Source organism: Saimiri boliviensis, chromosome X (assembly GCF_048565385.1).
Source record: "Saimiri boliviensis isolate mSaiBol1 chromosome X, mSaiBol1.pri, whole genome shotgun sequence".
Classification (NCBI taxonomy): Eukaryota; Metazoa; Chordata; class Mammalia; order Primates; family Cebidae; genus Saimiri; species Saimiri boliviensis.
In genome coordinates, this window is record NC_133470.1 from 128,116,671 (window position 1) to 128,130,975 (window position 14,305).

At 36.2% G+C, this 14,305-nt stretch overlaps 1 protein-coding gene across 4 annotated transcripts in view; it reads right to left on the reverse strand.

Moving 5' to 3' along the window:
• Positions 1 to 14,305, reverse strand: part of NRK (Nik related kinase) — a 138,114-nt gene that overhangs the window by 61,061 nt on the left and 62,748 nt on the right. For 2 of the 4 annotated variants that reach the window (XM_074391548.1, XM_074391549.1), the window contains exons 5-8: positions 7,990 to 8,115; positions 6,455 to 6,529; positions 2,053 to 2,163; positions 478 to 568 (exon numbers count right to left, since the gene is read on the reverse strand). In XM_074391548.1, coding sequence (XP_074247649.1) covers positions 478 to 568; positions 2,053 to 2,163; positions 6,455 to 6,529; positions 7,990 to 8,115 — 403 coding nt within the window. The remainder of the gene's footprint in view (positions 1 to 477; positions 569 to 2,052; positions 2,164 to 6,454; positions 6,530 to 7,989; positions 8,116 to 14,305) is intronic. The other 2 variants (XM_010346392.3, XM_074391550.1) reach the window with 1 other exon arrangement.

Genomic DNA, 14,305 nt, shown 5'->3' on the forward strand with positions numbered 1-14,305 from the left:
TGTATATCTGAAAAAATCCAAAGCAATTCCTCCTTATATAATTAAAACTTATTTGATATTCTTGAGAAATTATGGCTCTGTTGTGTGAAAGAATTTTTTTATTTTTTTAAATTCCTGCCCATGACATCAAAATTTGCACATGGTAAATACTCAATTCAATTGTTTAAATAAATATAGTAGCTATTTCTAATAGAGGGTAAAAGGATGACCAAAAAGTAGTAAATCCCCATTAAAATTCTAAAGTTGTTTTATCTACATGATTTCAAAGAAGTAGGTAGGTGCATTCTCTTTATTTTGCCCTGCCTTCTCTCCCAAACAAATTTTCGAATTTTGACTGGTTTTGCAGGCAGGGAAAACCCAGCTGAAATTAGTAGAGGATATTGGCAGGAACATGGGGGAAAGTATAGTTATCTTATCTTAGTAGAGTTTTTTCCATTAAGATGTTTTGAACTTGAAATACTATAAGAATAAACTTACCCAGTTTTACTTCAGCATTATGAGTCAGCAGCACATTCTGACCTTTGATGTCCCGGTGAATTACTCGGTATGCGTGAAGGTGAGCTAACCCCTGTATATATTTTTTAAAAAGCCACATCAGTATATATTTATCTCTTTCCAGTACAGTTGTAGTGTTTTCGGGAAAACTTTCGATAAGAGAAACAGCTTAATTCTGAAGCTTCAAACACAGTTCTTTCTTTAGACTGGAATTACTATAACCCGTTCCTAGAAATATAACTTCTGACTATAAGGAAAGGAAAATAAATCAGGACACCCACGAAAGAAAAAGAACACCAAAATAAATGTTTGTATACAGTGGGCCACTTTACCTTCATTTCTAGCCTCCATATTTCCAGCTGACCTAAGAGTAAAGTAAAGACCTGGACATCTTAAATATCATACCTCAGCTATTGTTTTGCTCTGTTCCCTATCCAACCATTTGTTTAGTCCAAAATATTTTCTAGTCAGCCTTGTAGGCTGATAATTTAGGGGAATGTGGAAATTCATTTTAAACCATTTGTAATCTGTGTTGGCTTAACACTTTGGCTCTAGCCCATTCACCACTAAAATTTACCCGTGACCTGGCTAACCCATGCTATGGTATGCAATGTTAGGCTGTAGTAAGATTGCCCCAGCCACTAACTGGAGATTCATAATAAAGTAACAATAAAACTGCTAACATTTATTGAGCCGTTATTCTTTGCTAAGGATTGTACTAAGTGCTTTACATGGAATAAATTAATAATTTCTCACAGAAACTCTTTAAGGAAGGTGTTAAAATCACCCTCATAATATAGATGAGGAAAGTGAGCCTTGGAAAAATTAAGTAACTGATTCAAAGTTACAAAACTTATACATGGTAAACTAAATGTAAACTCAGTCCAGAGTTTGAACTCTCAACCATTTACACTATCATCACAAGTGAATCCAATTAAAATGATAGGAAGGACATTCTAACATCGTATGAATGGTACTGCTAACTCTGTTAATATCCTTCTTGGACGACTTTGAGAACTTTAGTCACAAAAGATGGAATCTGATAGATCAAGAAGATTGTTACTCTCATCAAATTGGCTGTGGAAGATAAAGACATTTAAAACAGAAGCAGTAATCAAAGAAAATGTTCGTTTGCCAGAAGGCTACAGATGGTTTGAGGCCATTCCATACAATACTGACTTCTGTCTCACCTTCATCTTAATCTATAATGTTTGTACTATGTTTATGTTTAAGGAACTCTAAAATAATAATAACATAAAAAATAATCCAAGTGGTTATTTCTGTGATCCATTGAATGTAGTAGTCAGAATCTGACAGAGGTATAAAAGGCCATGATTTCAAAGGAGGTGATTACCCAGCTGTGGACTACTTTAATGTTTAAGGGGATCAGCTGCAAATCTGCTTTCCCAAAAGCTTTTCAGCTTTTTTACATATTGTGATGCATAGGTTATGTTTCAAATACCTAAACTATCTGATGTGAGCAGGTATAAGGTGCATTATATATATTACTCCCAGGTTCTTAAAATATCAGAAGAGAATGACTATATTAAGACTCACTTGAAGAATTTCTCGGCAGATATAAGCAATCCAATCTTCTTTTAAACTCTGATTTCTGGTCATTCTCACTACATCAGTGACCGAGCCTGCTGCACAGAACTCCATCACCATCTGCAGGAAAGCCAGCAAAGTATAAAAAATTATAAACAAGTATAAAAAATTATAAACAAGTATAAAAAATTTCATAAAAATGCAATTTTATGAAAATATCTGGAGAATTTTAGTCCATATGGCTTGTATCTATATGTAATGTTTAGAGATTAAGGCACTGCAAAGACAGCCTCAATTGTCTGGTGGTAGACTCCAAAAGCTAGCGAAATTAGAAAGAGTTGGAGTAAACCCAAAGTTTTGTAGAGGGAGAGAAGCCAGGTATTTCACCAGAGATATTTAACTGGGAGTTGGAGTTTGAGCTATGTCTTTAAGGACATGTAGTGTTTGGACATGCTTAAAAGAAAAAGCATTCCGTTTATGGAAAACTAAATTAACACATGCTTTTAGAAAGAAGTTTTTGCAGGGAACAAACTTAAGTGATGACTAGAATGGGAATGAAAGAATGGTCAAGAAAACAGTTTGATTGGGGGTGAAGCAAAATATGGAGGGTCTCAAAAGAATTTACATTTCAACATTAAAACTAGGTTTGGTTTTTGCTGTTTTGTTTTTTATTTTCTAATTTCAAACTATTTTCCCAAGATACTGGCAAGCTACAACTCCAAGGGGGAATTTGTCCATTGCATTCCTATGGGATAATTTCTTCCAAATGGGATTACTGCCAAGGAAAACCTATTTTAAAGCTAATATCTTTGATAATATTTCATTAAGATTTTATTGTATTAATAAACTCCATTCTCAGAAAGTTTATTTTTGACACATATAAAGTGAGGGTCCAACTAGTAGATTTTCTTCCAGGTAATATTAGTTAGAGGAAAGACCAATGTAGAAGAGATATACCTATCATAATTATCCCAGCAATCTTTTCCTTGAGTGAAGGTTTATGTATTACTGCCCATGTCAAAAATACTTTATCAAAAGATCAAAATACCTCTTTTTAAAAACTTTATGCAAATTAATTATCACCATAGATGAATGGAAGCAAAAGGATAAATCCCAAATTGTGACTATTCAAAAAGTCTAACTTAGGGTTCATGTCCTTTTTAGGGACACGGATGAACCTGGAAACCATCATTCTCAGTAAACTGACACAAGAGCAGAAAATCAAACACCACATGTTCTCACTCATAGGCAGGTGTTGAACAATGAGAACACGTGGACGCAGGGAGGGGAGCACTACACACTGGGGTCCGTTGGGGGGAAATAGGGGAGGGACAGCGGGGAGTGGGGAGTTGGGGGGGATAGCATGGGGAGAAATGCCAGAAACAGGTGATGGGGAGGAAGGCAGCAAATCACACTTCCACGTGTGTACCTATGCAACAATCTTGCATGTTCTTCACACGTACCCCAAAACCTAAAATGCAATAAACAAAGTCTAACTTACTTCCTATGGAATATTAAGATCTTCTCTTCAGAAAACTACTCCCCTAATTTATAGTTATTCACCACTGATATTATTGCATGTCTTTCACATGGCTACGCTTTCACCAAAAACAGGAGGCAGCCAAACAAAACCAATACAGATAAGCCACAAAAAGTTGATTTTCGCATGAAGAATTAAGCATTGACTATATTCAATGAGCACAACATGTACTCTGTGACAACTCCTCATTTTGAACCATGACAAACCAGAATTAAAGCCATTCAACTTAGGTAAACCCTGGAAGATCTTGATTATATTATGCCAGTCAGAAGAGTTCAAGTATAAAAGGAATGTCAGACATTCTCAATAATTTTCCTAACTTTGTAAGCATGATGCCTGGTACATACACTTCTTTATTAATGGTCATTATTAAGCTATTTACTTACTTCCTACTTGTTTTTCTGATTTATATAGGCAAAAATTTGTGAACTGTCTCATGAAAACTCTTACCTTCACAAATAATTTATTCATTGAATGCTTATTCACCCTTCAGCTCTCAGTTCAAGATTTCATTCCTCAAGGAAGAGTTTCTCATTTCCCAACTTAACTAAAGTTTGTTTTTCACCCACAGAGAGCCATGATATTTCCCTTCTGACAAATTAAACATTTATGTGTGTGATTATTTGATTGACACTGGTCTTTGCAAATAGATTGTAAGCACCAATGGGTCAGGAGCATGTCTATTCAGCTTACTATTTAATCCTCAGCATCTAGCACAACACCTGGCAAATAGTTTTCAATTGATATATGCTGAATGCCTGAATGAATTGAGTACTAATACATATCCAAAAAGGAGACTACAAAAATTCTCATACTTTGCTATACTGTCAAGACGAAAAAAGCTTGTAAGTGAAAATATATGAAAAGGTGAATGGTGTATGCAAAAAAAAAATTCCTAGTAACTAAATGATGCAGCCATATTTGCTAAAATCTTGACTGAAATTGTCAGAGAATAGAGGATGCATGTTAACTGTATATTTGAGAGATAACAGAGTTAAGCTGAAGGTCTTTAAATTTTGTGGTTCCCAGAGTATAGTGATCAGCCAAACAGCAGCAGCAGCAGCAGCAGCAGCGGCAGCATCACATATTGAACTTATTAGAAAGGACAATGTTTTGGACCCACACTCCCAAATCTACGGAATCAGAAATTCTGTGAGTGATGCCAGCAATCTGTGTTTTATCAGGCTCTCCAGGAGATTCTGGTGCCTGACAAAGTTAGAGAACCACTGTTTCAATTCCACCCCTTGTTGAAAACCTTTCTATAATGTTCACTGTCCTGTTTTCTGAAATCCATTATTTAGAATGTAACAGAATATTTCCTTGTCACTTGAGGATATCGTACCACTTTAGTCATTATTTTGAAAAAAAAAAAAAAAAAAAAAAACTACTAACTTGGATGGGAAATGGAAATGCGACAAGTATAGGGATTCAAATATATAGTAACACCACCTTATTTTCTAAATATTCCATTTTTAATAAAGACATCCTTGACCAAAGCTGATTTGCTTGAGATTTAACTATTTTTACCATAGTGGGGGGCATAAAAAATTCTGGTATGTGTAGCTTAGGTAGCACAAGTTCCAGTTAGCCTCTACAATTTATATCTTATTGATTTAGAATTTGTGACACTTGAGGCATAACGACTAAGAAAAGGATAAGTCAACTTACCATTTGAAAAATAGTTTTTTAGGAGTTATGTTTATCCATAAGTGCATATACTTTGCAAAAACTTAAAATGCACCCATATGCTCATGTCAAGTGCTAATTAGCCTTAATTCTTATCCAGTCATTACTTATTAGTTTATCAGGTAATTACCATAATAGCTACCATAGTAACTATATAAAATATTTGAAAATATTCATGTTAGATATTTCCAGTATTCATTTGAGTCCTCCCTCATCCCACCAGTAAACCCCTTGTCAGATACATAAGATATTTTCCCATATTTTATCACTCCTGTCTCCAGGAATAAGAGTTCGTTTTGCCACATGATATGGATTGGCTGTTTCTCACCCAAATCTCATCTTGAAATGGTAGCTCCCATAATTCCCATATGTCATGGGAGGGACATGGTGAGAGGTAATTGAATCATGGGGGCAGGTCTTTCCCTTGCTGTTCTAGTGATAGTGAATAAGCCTCATGAGATTTAAGATTAATGGTTTTATAAAGGGGAATATCCCTGCACATGTAAGACATTACTTTGCTCCTCCTTTGCTTTACACCATGATTGTGAGGTCTCCCTAACCATATGGAATTGTGTCAATTAAACCATTTTTCTTTAAAAATTACCCAGTCTCTGGTATGCCTTTATGAACAGCATGAGAACAGACTAACACAGTAAATTGGCATCAGTACAGTAAATTGGGGTACTACTGTAAAGATACCTGAAAATGTGGAAACAACTTTGAAACTGGGTAACAGGCAAACGTTGGAACAATTTGGAGGGCTCAGAAGAAGACATGAAGATGTGGGAAAGTTTGCAGCTTCCTAGAGATTTGTTGAATGACTTTGACCAAAGTGCTGATAATGATATGGACAATAAGGTCCAGGCTGAGGTGGTCTCAGATGGAGATAAAGAATTTGTTGGAAACTGGAGCAAAGTTGATTCTTGTTATGTTTTAGCAAAGGGATTGGTAGCATTTTGCCCCTGCCCTAGAGATCTGTGGAACTTTGAACTTGAGAGAGATAATTTAGGGTATCTGGCAGAAGAAATCGCTAAGTGGCAAAGGGTTCAAGAGGAAGCAGAGCATAGAAGTTAAAAAAAATTGCAGCCTGATGATGCAGTAGGAAAGAAAAACCCATTTTCTGAGGAGAAATTTGAGCCAGGTGCAGAAATTTGCAAAAGTAACAAGGAGCCAAATGTTAATCACCAAGACAATGGGGAAATGTCTCCAGAGCATGTCAGAGATCTTCACAGCAGGCCCTGCCAGCACAGCCTCGGAGGCCTAGGAGGAAAAAAAAAATGGTTTCATGGGCCAGGTCCAGGACCCTCTTGCTGTGTGCAGCCTAGGGATTGGCATCCTGTGTCCCATCCACTCCAGCCATGGCTAAAAGGGGCCAAGGTACAGCTCGGGCTATGGTTTCAGAGGGTGCAGGACCCAAGCCTTGGTGGCTTCCACATGGTGTCAAGCCTACGGATGCACCTAAGTCAAAACTTGAGATTTAGGAGCCTCTGCCTAGATTTCAGAAGATGTAGGGAAACTCCTGAATGTCCAGGCAGAAGTTTGCTGCAGGGGCTGGGTCCTCATGGAAAATTTCTGCTGGGGCAGTGCAGAAGGGAAATGTGGGGTTGGAGCCCCCACACAGAGTCACCACTGGGGCACTGCCTGGTGGAGTTGTGAGAAGAGGGCCACCATCCTCCAGACCCCAGAATGGTAGATCCACAGACAGCTTGCACCATGTGCCTGGAATAACCATAGACACTCAATGTCAGCCCATGAAATCAGTCAGGAGGAAGGCTGTACCCTGCAAAGCCACAGGGACAGAGCTGCCCAAGACCATGGCAACCCACCTCTTATATCTGTATGACCTGGATGTGAGATATGGAGTCAAAGGAGATCATTTTGGAACTTTAAGATTTGATTTCCCTGATGGATTTCGGACTTGCATGGGGCTTGTAGCCCCTTTGCTTTGGCCTATTTCTCCCATTTGGAGCAGGCATATTTACCCAATGCCTATACCCCCATTGCATCTAAGGTAACTAAATATGCTTTTGATTTTACAGGCTCATAGATGGAAGGGACTTTCCTTGTCTTAGATCAGAATTTGGACTATAGACTTTTGAGTTAATGCTGAAATGAGTTAACACTTTGGGGGACTGTTGGGAAGGCATCATTGGTTCTGAAATGTGAAGAGATGAGATTTGGGAGGGGCCAGGGATGAAACGATACGTTTTGGCACTGTGTCCCCACCCAAATCTCTTGAATTTTAACTCCCATAATTCACAAATGTCATGGGAGGGGCCCAGTGAGAGGTCATTGAATCTTGAGGGCAGGTCTTTCCATGTTATTCTCATGACAGTGAATAAGTTCACAAGATCTGATGGTTTTATAATGGGGCATTTCCCTAAACATGCTCTCTTGCCTGCTGACATGCAAGACATGACTTTGCCCCTCCTTTGCCTTCTGCCATGATTGTGAAGCCTCTTCAGTCATGTGAAACTGTGAGTCAATTAAATTATCTTTCCTTTATAAATTACCCAGTCTCAGATATGCTAATAGCAAAAACCATGATTACTTTTAAACCAACCTAATAGCATTGTGAGAACAGATTCATACACCATCCTACATTAACAGTTGTGTGCTAAGTTTTCCTGTAGATTCACAAAAGTGACAACTCATGAAAACATACATCCTTGGGTAAAACTCATTCTTACAGAATAAGAACAGTGTGATTAAAAACATACCCAAAGTTGGTGCCTCTGACCAGGGGGACTCAGCTTGAAAAATGCACCATAGAAGGACACAATATTTTTGTGGAAAGAGTACTTCCTCAGAAGGTTGAGTTCGGTCCTGAGATCCTCTTCCTCATCCTATGGAATAAGAATAGACAGCAAATCTCCCAGGCTGTGCAATCAATGACTATGTGCAATCAATGACTGTCAAGGAAGAAGAATCCTATGGTAACCAATTATGCCCAACAGCAATTTATAATAAACTCTCAACTAAAATTGTCAGTGAATGAAGATCTCTGGTTAACTTGGAATTTGGGGGAATAAAAAAAATAAACTGAAAATTTTTAGTTCAGTGGTTCTCAAGGTATGGTCCCTGGACCAGCAACACTGGCCACTGTATGAAGTTTCCACTGAGTAGAGTCATTATATTGTTGTCTGTTTTGCAACAGTTGTATTGAGATATAATTCACATACTATAAAATACACCCATTTAAAGGCAAATGCAATGGTTTTAATATATTTATAAAGTTGTGCAATTATCACCATAATCAATTTTTGAACTTTTTTATCACTCCAAAAGGAAAGCCCATATCCTTTAGTTATCATCCCTCAATTCTGCCACACACACACACTCCAACTCTAAGAAATCACTAATCTACTTTATGGCTCAATACATTTATCAATTCTGGGCATTCTATATAAATGAAATCACATAACATGGTCTTTCATGAGAAGCTCTTTTCAAAGTTCATCCATATTGTAGCATGTAACAATATGTCATTGCTTTTCATCAAGTGAGGGACATTTGGTCTATTTCTACCATTTAGATATGAATAATGCTTCTATAAACAGTCATGTCAAGTACCTCTATATTTAATGTTTTGATTAAATGAAAAACTATCTCCCACATTGGCTTTCACCATTTTGCATTACAAAGAGCAATGTATGAGGGAGTTTCACTTCCTCTATACTATCACCAACACTGGTTATTTTCTGTTTTATTATTATAACCATTCTAGTGGGTGTGAAGTGGTGTCTCATTGTGGTTTTAATTGGCAATTCCCTGATGACTAATGATGTTGAGCATCTTTTCATGTGCCTGTTTCCTATTATATATGTTCTTTGAGAAATGTCTAACAAAAAATCATTTTTCCTTTTAAAAACTGGATTGTCTTTTTATTAGTGAATTATTAGAGTTCTTCATATATTTTAGATACAAGTGCCTTATCAGTTATACAACTTGTGAATATTTTCTCTGATTCTGTGTATTGTTTTCTCACAGTCTTGAATAGTGACCTTTGAAGCACAAAAGTTTTTATTTAATGAAGTACAATTTTTAAATTTGTTGTTTTGTTGCTTGTACTTTTGGTGTCATATATAAGCATCCATTGTCAAATCAAGGTCACAAAGCTTTATTCTTATTTTCTCCTAAGCATTTTATAGTTTTAGCTTTTATATTTAGGTGTTTAATCCATTCTGAGTTAATTTTTATATAAAGTAAAAGTCCGGTTTCATTATTTTGCATGTGGATGACCAGCACCACACTATCTCGATTATTTGGTAATCCTTTACAGTTTAAAGGTATTGGTTTGTTCCATGCTGATCTTTTAAAAAGCATTTATTATTTTTTCACATTTTATGCATTTATTTTTCTTTTTAAAAGCTATGTTTAAAATTACTTTTTCTTAATCACAACACTGGTACATACATAATAAAATATAGATAAATATACTAATAAAATATGTAAGGGCTCTACTCTCACTGAACATTTTCCCCAACCATAATGGCTTAGTGTACATTCTTTCAGACATTTGTATATGTTAATCAGTAGCTAGAGCTATGACAGAGATAAATGGATAATGATATAATCAACACACACACACACACACACACACGGCATTAAAAAAATATATATGCATTTAAAAATCAAAATAAGCTCATATTATTTTCACTATTCTACAACTTTCAGGTTTTAATCAGTATATAAAGTACAACTTTCAATATCAATAAACAAATGCACACTTCTTATGGCTGCACAAGATTGCACGGAATGGAGATACGGGTCCAGCACTTAGGGGACAAGTCAAGTGTAGAAGTATTGTTTTTGAGAATTATCTATACAGTGATAACTGGAGCCATCTAGTTGGATGAGATCACTGATGTACAATACATAGCTTCAAGACAGCTTTAGCAGAAGGCAGTGTGATGTCAACCAGAAAAGAACACCTACTCTGGGCATTAGGACACTGAGGTTTAGCACTGATAGTCGAGAGTAGGAAATTCACTTAATCTTCCTAAAGTTCAATTTATTTTTTTAAAAAAATGATGTAAGATAACAGCAGTTACCTATCTTCATGGAATGTTAGTGGAACCAAATGGGATAATATAAATAAAGTTCTTTGAAATCTTCGGAAAAATAATTATATAAATGCAATGCATTATCATAAAATATCATTGTTACTTTACTTCTTTGATTTACTACAAGTGCAATCAGAACTATACACTTCCCTCTAGCCTCCTTCATTCCCAGCATATTAATCATAGTGAAATGAAATAGCAATTCTCTCTAAGTTTCAGTGATGTCTGGTTGTACCATGATAGCCAAGTGGTTTTGATACTCCTTCTGTAACTCTTATTTCTCAGTCAATCTAGAAAAAGCTCTTTGCTTCTTAATTATTTGAAAATAATTACACTTTTGTGTATACAGATGCAACGCATTTGAGAAAAATACATTAAAATATTAACTTATAAAAAGCCAATTTAAATTGTTAAAAATTTTCAGTGAAAATATAATTGGTTTGTGCATTTAGGTGTTATAGTCCTAGCTTAAAAGAAATGACACATCAGGAAATAAGATTCACGTATATGAATGACACAACCAACAGTGAATACAAAATAGTGGATAATAAAGTTGAAGGCAATGTGAGATGACTCAGGAAGTAATTCTGCACTTGAAAAATGGATTCCTTACTGGGATCCTTTGAATTCCTAGTAGCTCTAAATTTTATTTGATTGTAAATTAAAAAGTTCTCCTATTTCATCTATAATAGTTCAATTTATAAAAACTATTACAAAGTATCATTATTGCCCATAGTGAAATATATCTGTAGAATGTAAAGAAAAGAAGACTTTGGGCTGGCATGGTGGCTCATGCCTGTAATCCCAGTATTTTGGGAGGGTGAGGCAGGTGGATCACTTGACGTCAGGAGTTCGAGACCAGCCTGGCTAACATGGTGAAACCCCATTTCTATTAAAAATACAAAAATTAGCCAAGCATGGTGGTAGATGCCTGTAATCCCAGCTACTCGGGAGGTTGAGGCAGTAGAACCACTTGAACCCAGAAAGCCAAGATTGCATCACAGCAGTCCAGCCTGGGCAACAGAGCAAGACTGTGTCTCAAGAAAAAAAGAAAAAAAAAAAAGACTTTTGAATTAAAGATATAAAGATTTCCTGTTCTAAAATCCAGTGAAAAAAAGATACCTTTAACTCTTTTGGGCAATGACCTAGGAAAGGAGCAACTGACATGGAAAACAGTTAAGCGATTGATCACCAAGTACCTAGTTCTCACCAGCATTTTCCTCACACTATCCTGACTTAATGACCTTGTGATCTAGGGAAATAAATCTCTTAGCTGAAATGAATAGATAACTAAACATATCTACTCAGTTATTACCTTCTCTCTTAGGTAATTCTCTAAGATTCCGCAGGAAAAATAGGCAACTACTTTGTATATTTAGGTATAATGTGGCTAGGCTTTAAAAATACAACATAAATATAAAGCAATGCACTAGGCTTTGTAGTGTCCCTAAGTTGATTTAATTTTTACTTATAAATTATCATTCCTCCCCTTAAATGCCCAGGTTTTATAACATACCTTGTAAAAAAAAAAAAGTTTACAATGTCAGAGAAATGGCTGGCAGTCGCAGAACATTCTTTAGTATTTCTCTATGATTTTCTACTGGATTTACTACAAACATTCAACTACTAGAAAATAAATCTCTAGACACCTATTTGTCTTATGGAGGAAAGGAATGAGTCCTGATTTGTTGTTGAAAATCAACAACAAATTGTTGTTGTTGTTTTGCTGTTGAAAATCTCAATAACAAGTTCCCTCTTTCTATTTTTCTGTGTAGTAAAGGAATGACAACTTACAGTATGAGAATTGCATGAAAGTTCAGGCTAGAGTCTCATACCAGTCTCTCAGCAAAGTTCAGTTAGTAAGTTCCCTTCAAATTATCTTAACCTGTTTTTTAGAAAGGTAAAAATCCAGTGGCTTTCATTCTTGTCATGTAAGTTCCTTAAACTTTCTGCTTTCCCTGTGATGTGGCCCTCCTTTGAAATGGTAACAGTATCTGGCACCACATAGGACTAGCAAACCACGAGGACTAGCTATTCAGTATGTACGTGGGCACTGTCAGTTTCGATTCAGTTGCCAAGGTTCTTCTGAGAGAAATATGAACTCATAAGTAGTGCAATAAATAGGAATGAGAGGATGTTAGGAGGTTAAGAATTCAAAGAACAAGTCAAAGAGAAGCAGGGGCAAGACTGAATCCTTTCGCCGGCGTGGTAGCCTGATGTTAAAGAGATTCCTTTTCTTTTTGGGTTAGAAAGTTTATGTGTCCCAGCAAGAACAAGAGATGCCTGGGCTTTGGGCAGCTATGTAGTTGCATTTGTGATGTCTCTTTTTCTACGAGGAGCCTGAGGGATAGAGAGGGCTTTCCCAAGGGCTTTTTGGCTATTTAGTTGTAGACTTGGGATTTCAACTCATGTTTCTGGATTTCCATATTATTGCTATTACCAGAAACCCCTGGCATCTAAGAGATGTGTGTGCAAGTCACGTAATTTTTATCCCACAGGATTCAAGATGAGTTAGAGATGCTAACTGGATGATTAGCTCCCGTTATTTTTTCTTACTAAAATATATAATCAGAGAATTCAAAGTCCCTGACTAGAAAAAGCTTTTAAGAGTGGATTTCTTACATAAATGTAAACTCCCCAAAAACAAATAAATGAAGATCAGATATGTTTGGAAAGCATTAGTTTGTTTGCCACCCTGAATTAACAGGAAGCTGAGCTTGTGAGAAACACATAAGTACATTACATCCATCAGGTCAAGCGAGTAATTTAAAACTCTCACACATCTTCCAGTAATATGATGCTACAGCATTTCCTGGCTTAGGGCCAGTTGATCGCAGACTGGCCTGAATACCCTGCGTTTTGTCAAGAAGAGGCAGCTCAAGGATGCCAGAACTTTCTTTGTAAATTCACCCAATTCTAGAATTAAAATCCTTTTCTCTAGGGAAAGAGTGCCAGAGAGGGCTTGGGATAGATCTTTAAAGAAGTTTTATTAGCACAAATGTGCGATGAAACCAGAATTAATGAAATAGTTATATTTTTCATACCTTACCTTCCATGGCTGCCTAAGCTACAAAAGCATGATACTATTTGTTTTAGCTGGTCCTTTGGATATGCTTAGTCTCCTAACATGCATTATGAACACAACAGGAGCCTAGTACTTAATATATGAGTCATGAGGCTGTTTAGCAATATATCTTTCTAATATAACTAGAAAGTTCCTGAATGTGATTGTTAATTTAAAGGGTTATTTTTAATGTGGCTGAGAACATATTTACTAAGTCACAAAATGCTACAAATATTTGAATCCCATGTAGAGCTGGCTGCAGGATAGAAAAGTAGGAATAAATATATCAACTCAATATATTGATAAGAACAGAAATTTAAATTTTGGGCCCATACAATATTTTATAGATCACCAACAGATACTGAAAAAGAGGAATTATCTTTGCTTGGTTTTATTTTTGATCCAGAGAATTGTTAATATCAGAAAAATTGCTTTGAAGGAAAGTCAAAACGCTGCACATAGAAAACATGTTCATATTCCTTCATGTGTTCAAATATGGTACCAGATGTCTGAAGACTTTGAGCTGAGTGGTCGATTTGTTTTCTGCCTGCTATTGCTCTGACAAAAAAAGTGGGGACATTCCTCATTTGGTTCAAACACAATGGTAATGGTTGTTAGAATCATAATGGAGAAAAAGCGATTCAATAATCATGTATGAGCACTAGCATGTATCAGAGAGTAGATCATAGGAGAAAAGATCCCTTGAGTAGGGATGTTTTGATTGTAGGTGAGGAATTGAATGTCATGATAAATGTGTGAAAAGGACCTTGCCAAGGCCAATTTTACACAAAATTTGTTGCAGGTCTCATTATCTCCTTTTTTGTTGTTGCTATTCAGCCAGAGGGCTCTATGCTCTGTAAATTTATTCAATTCCTCACCTACAGTCAATACATTCCTACTCAAGGG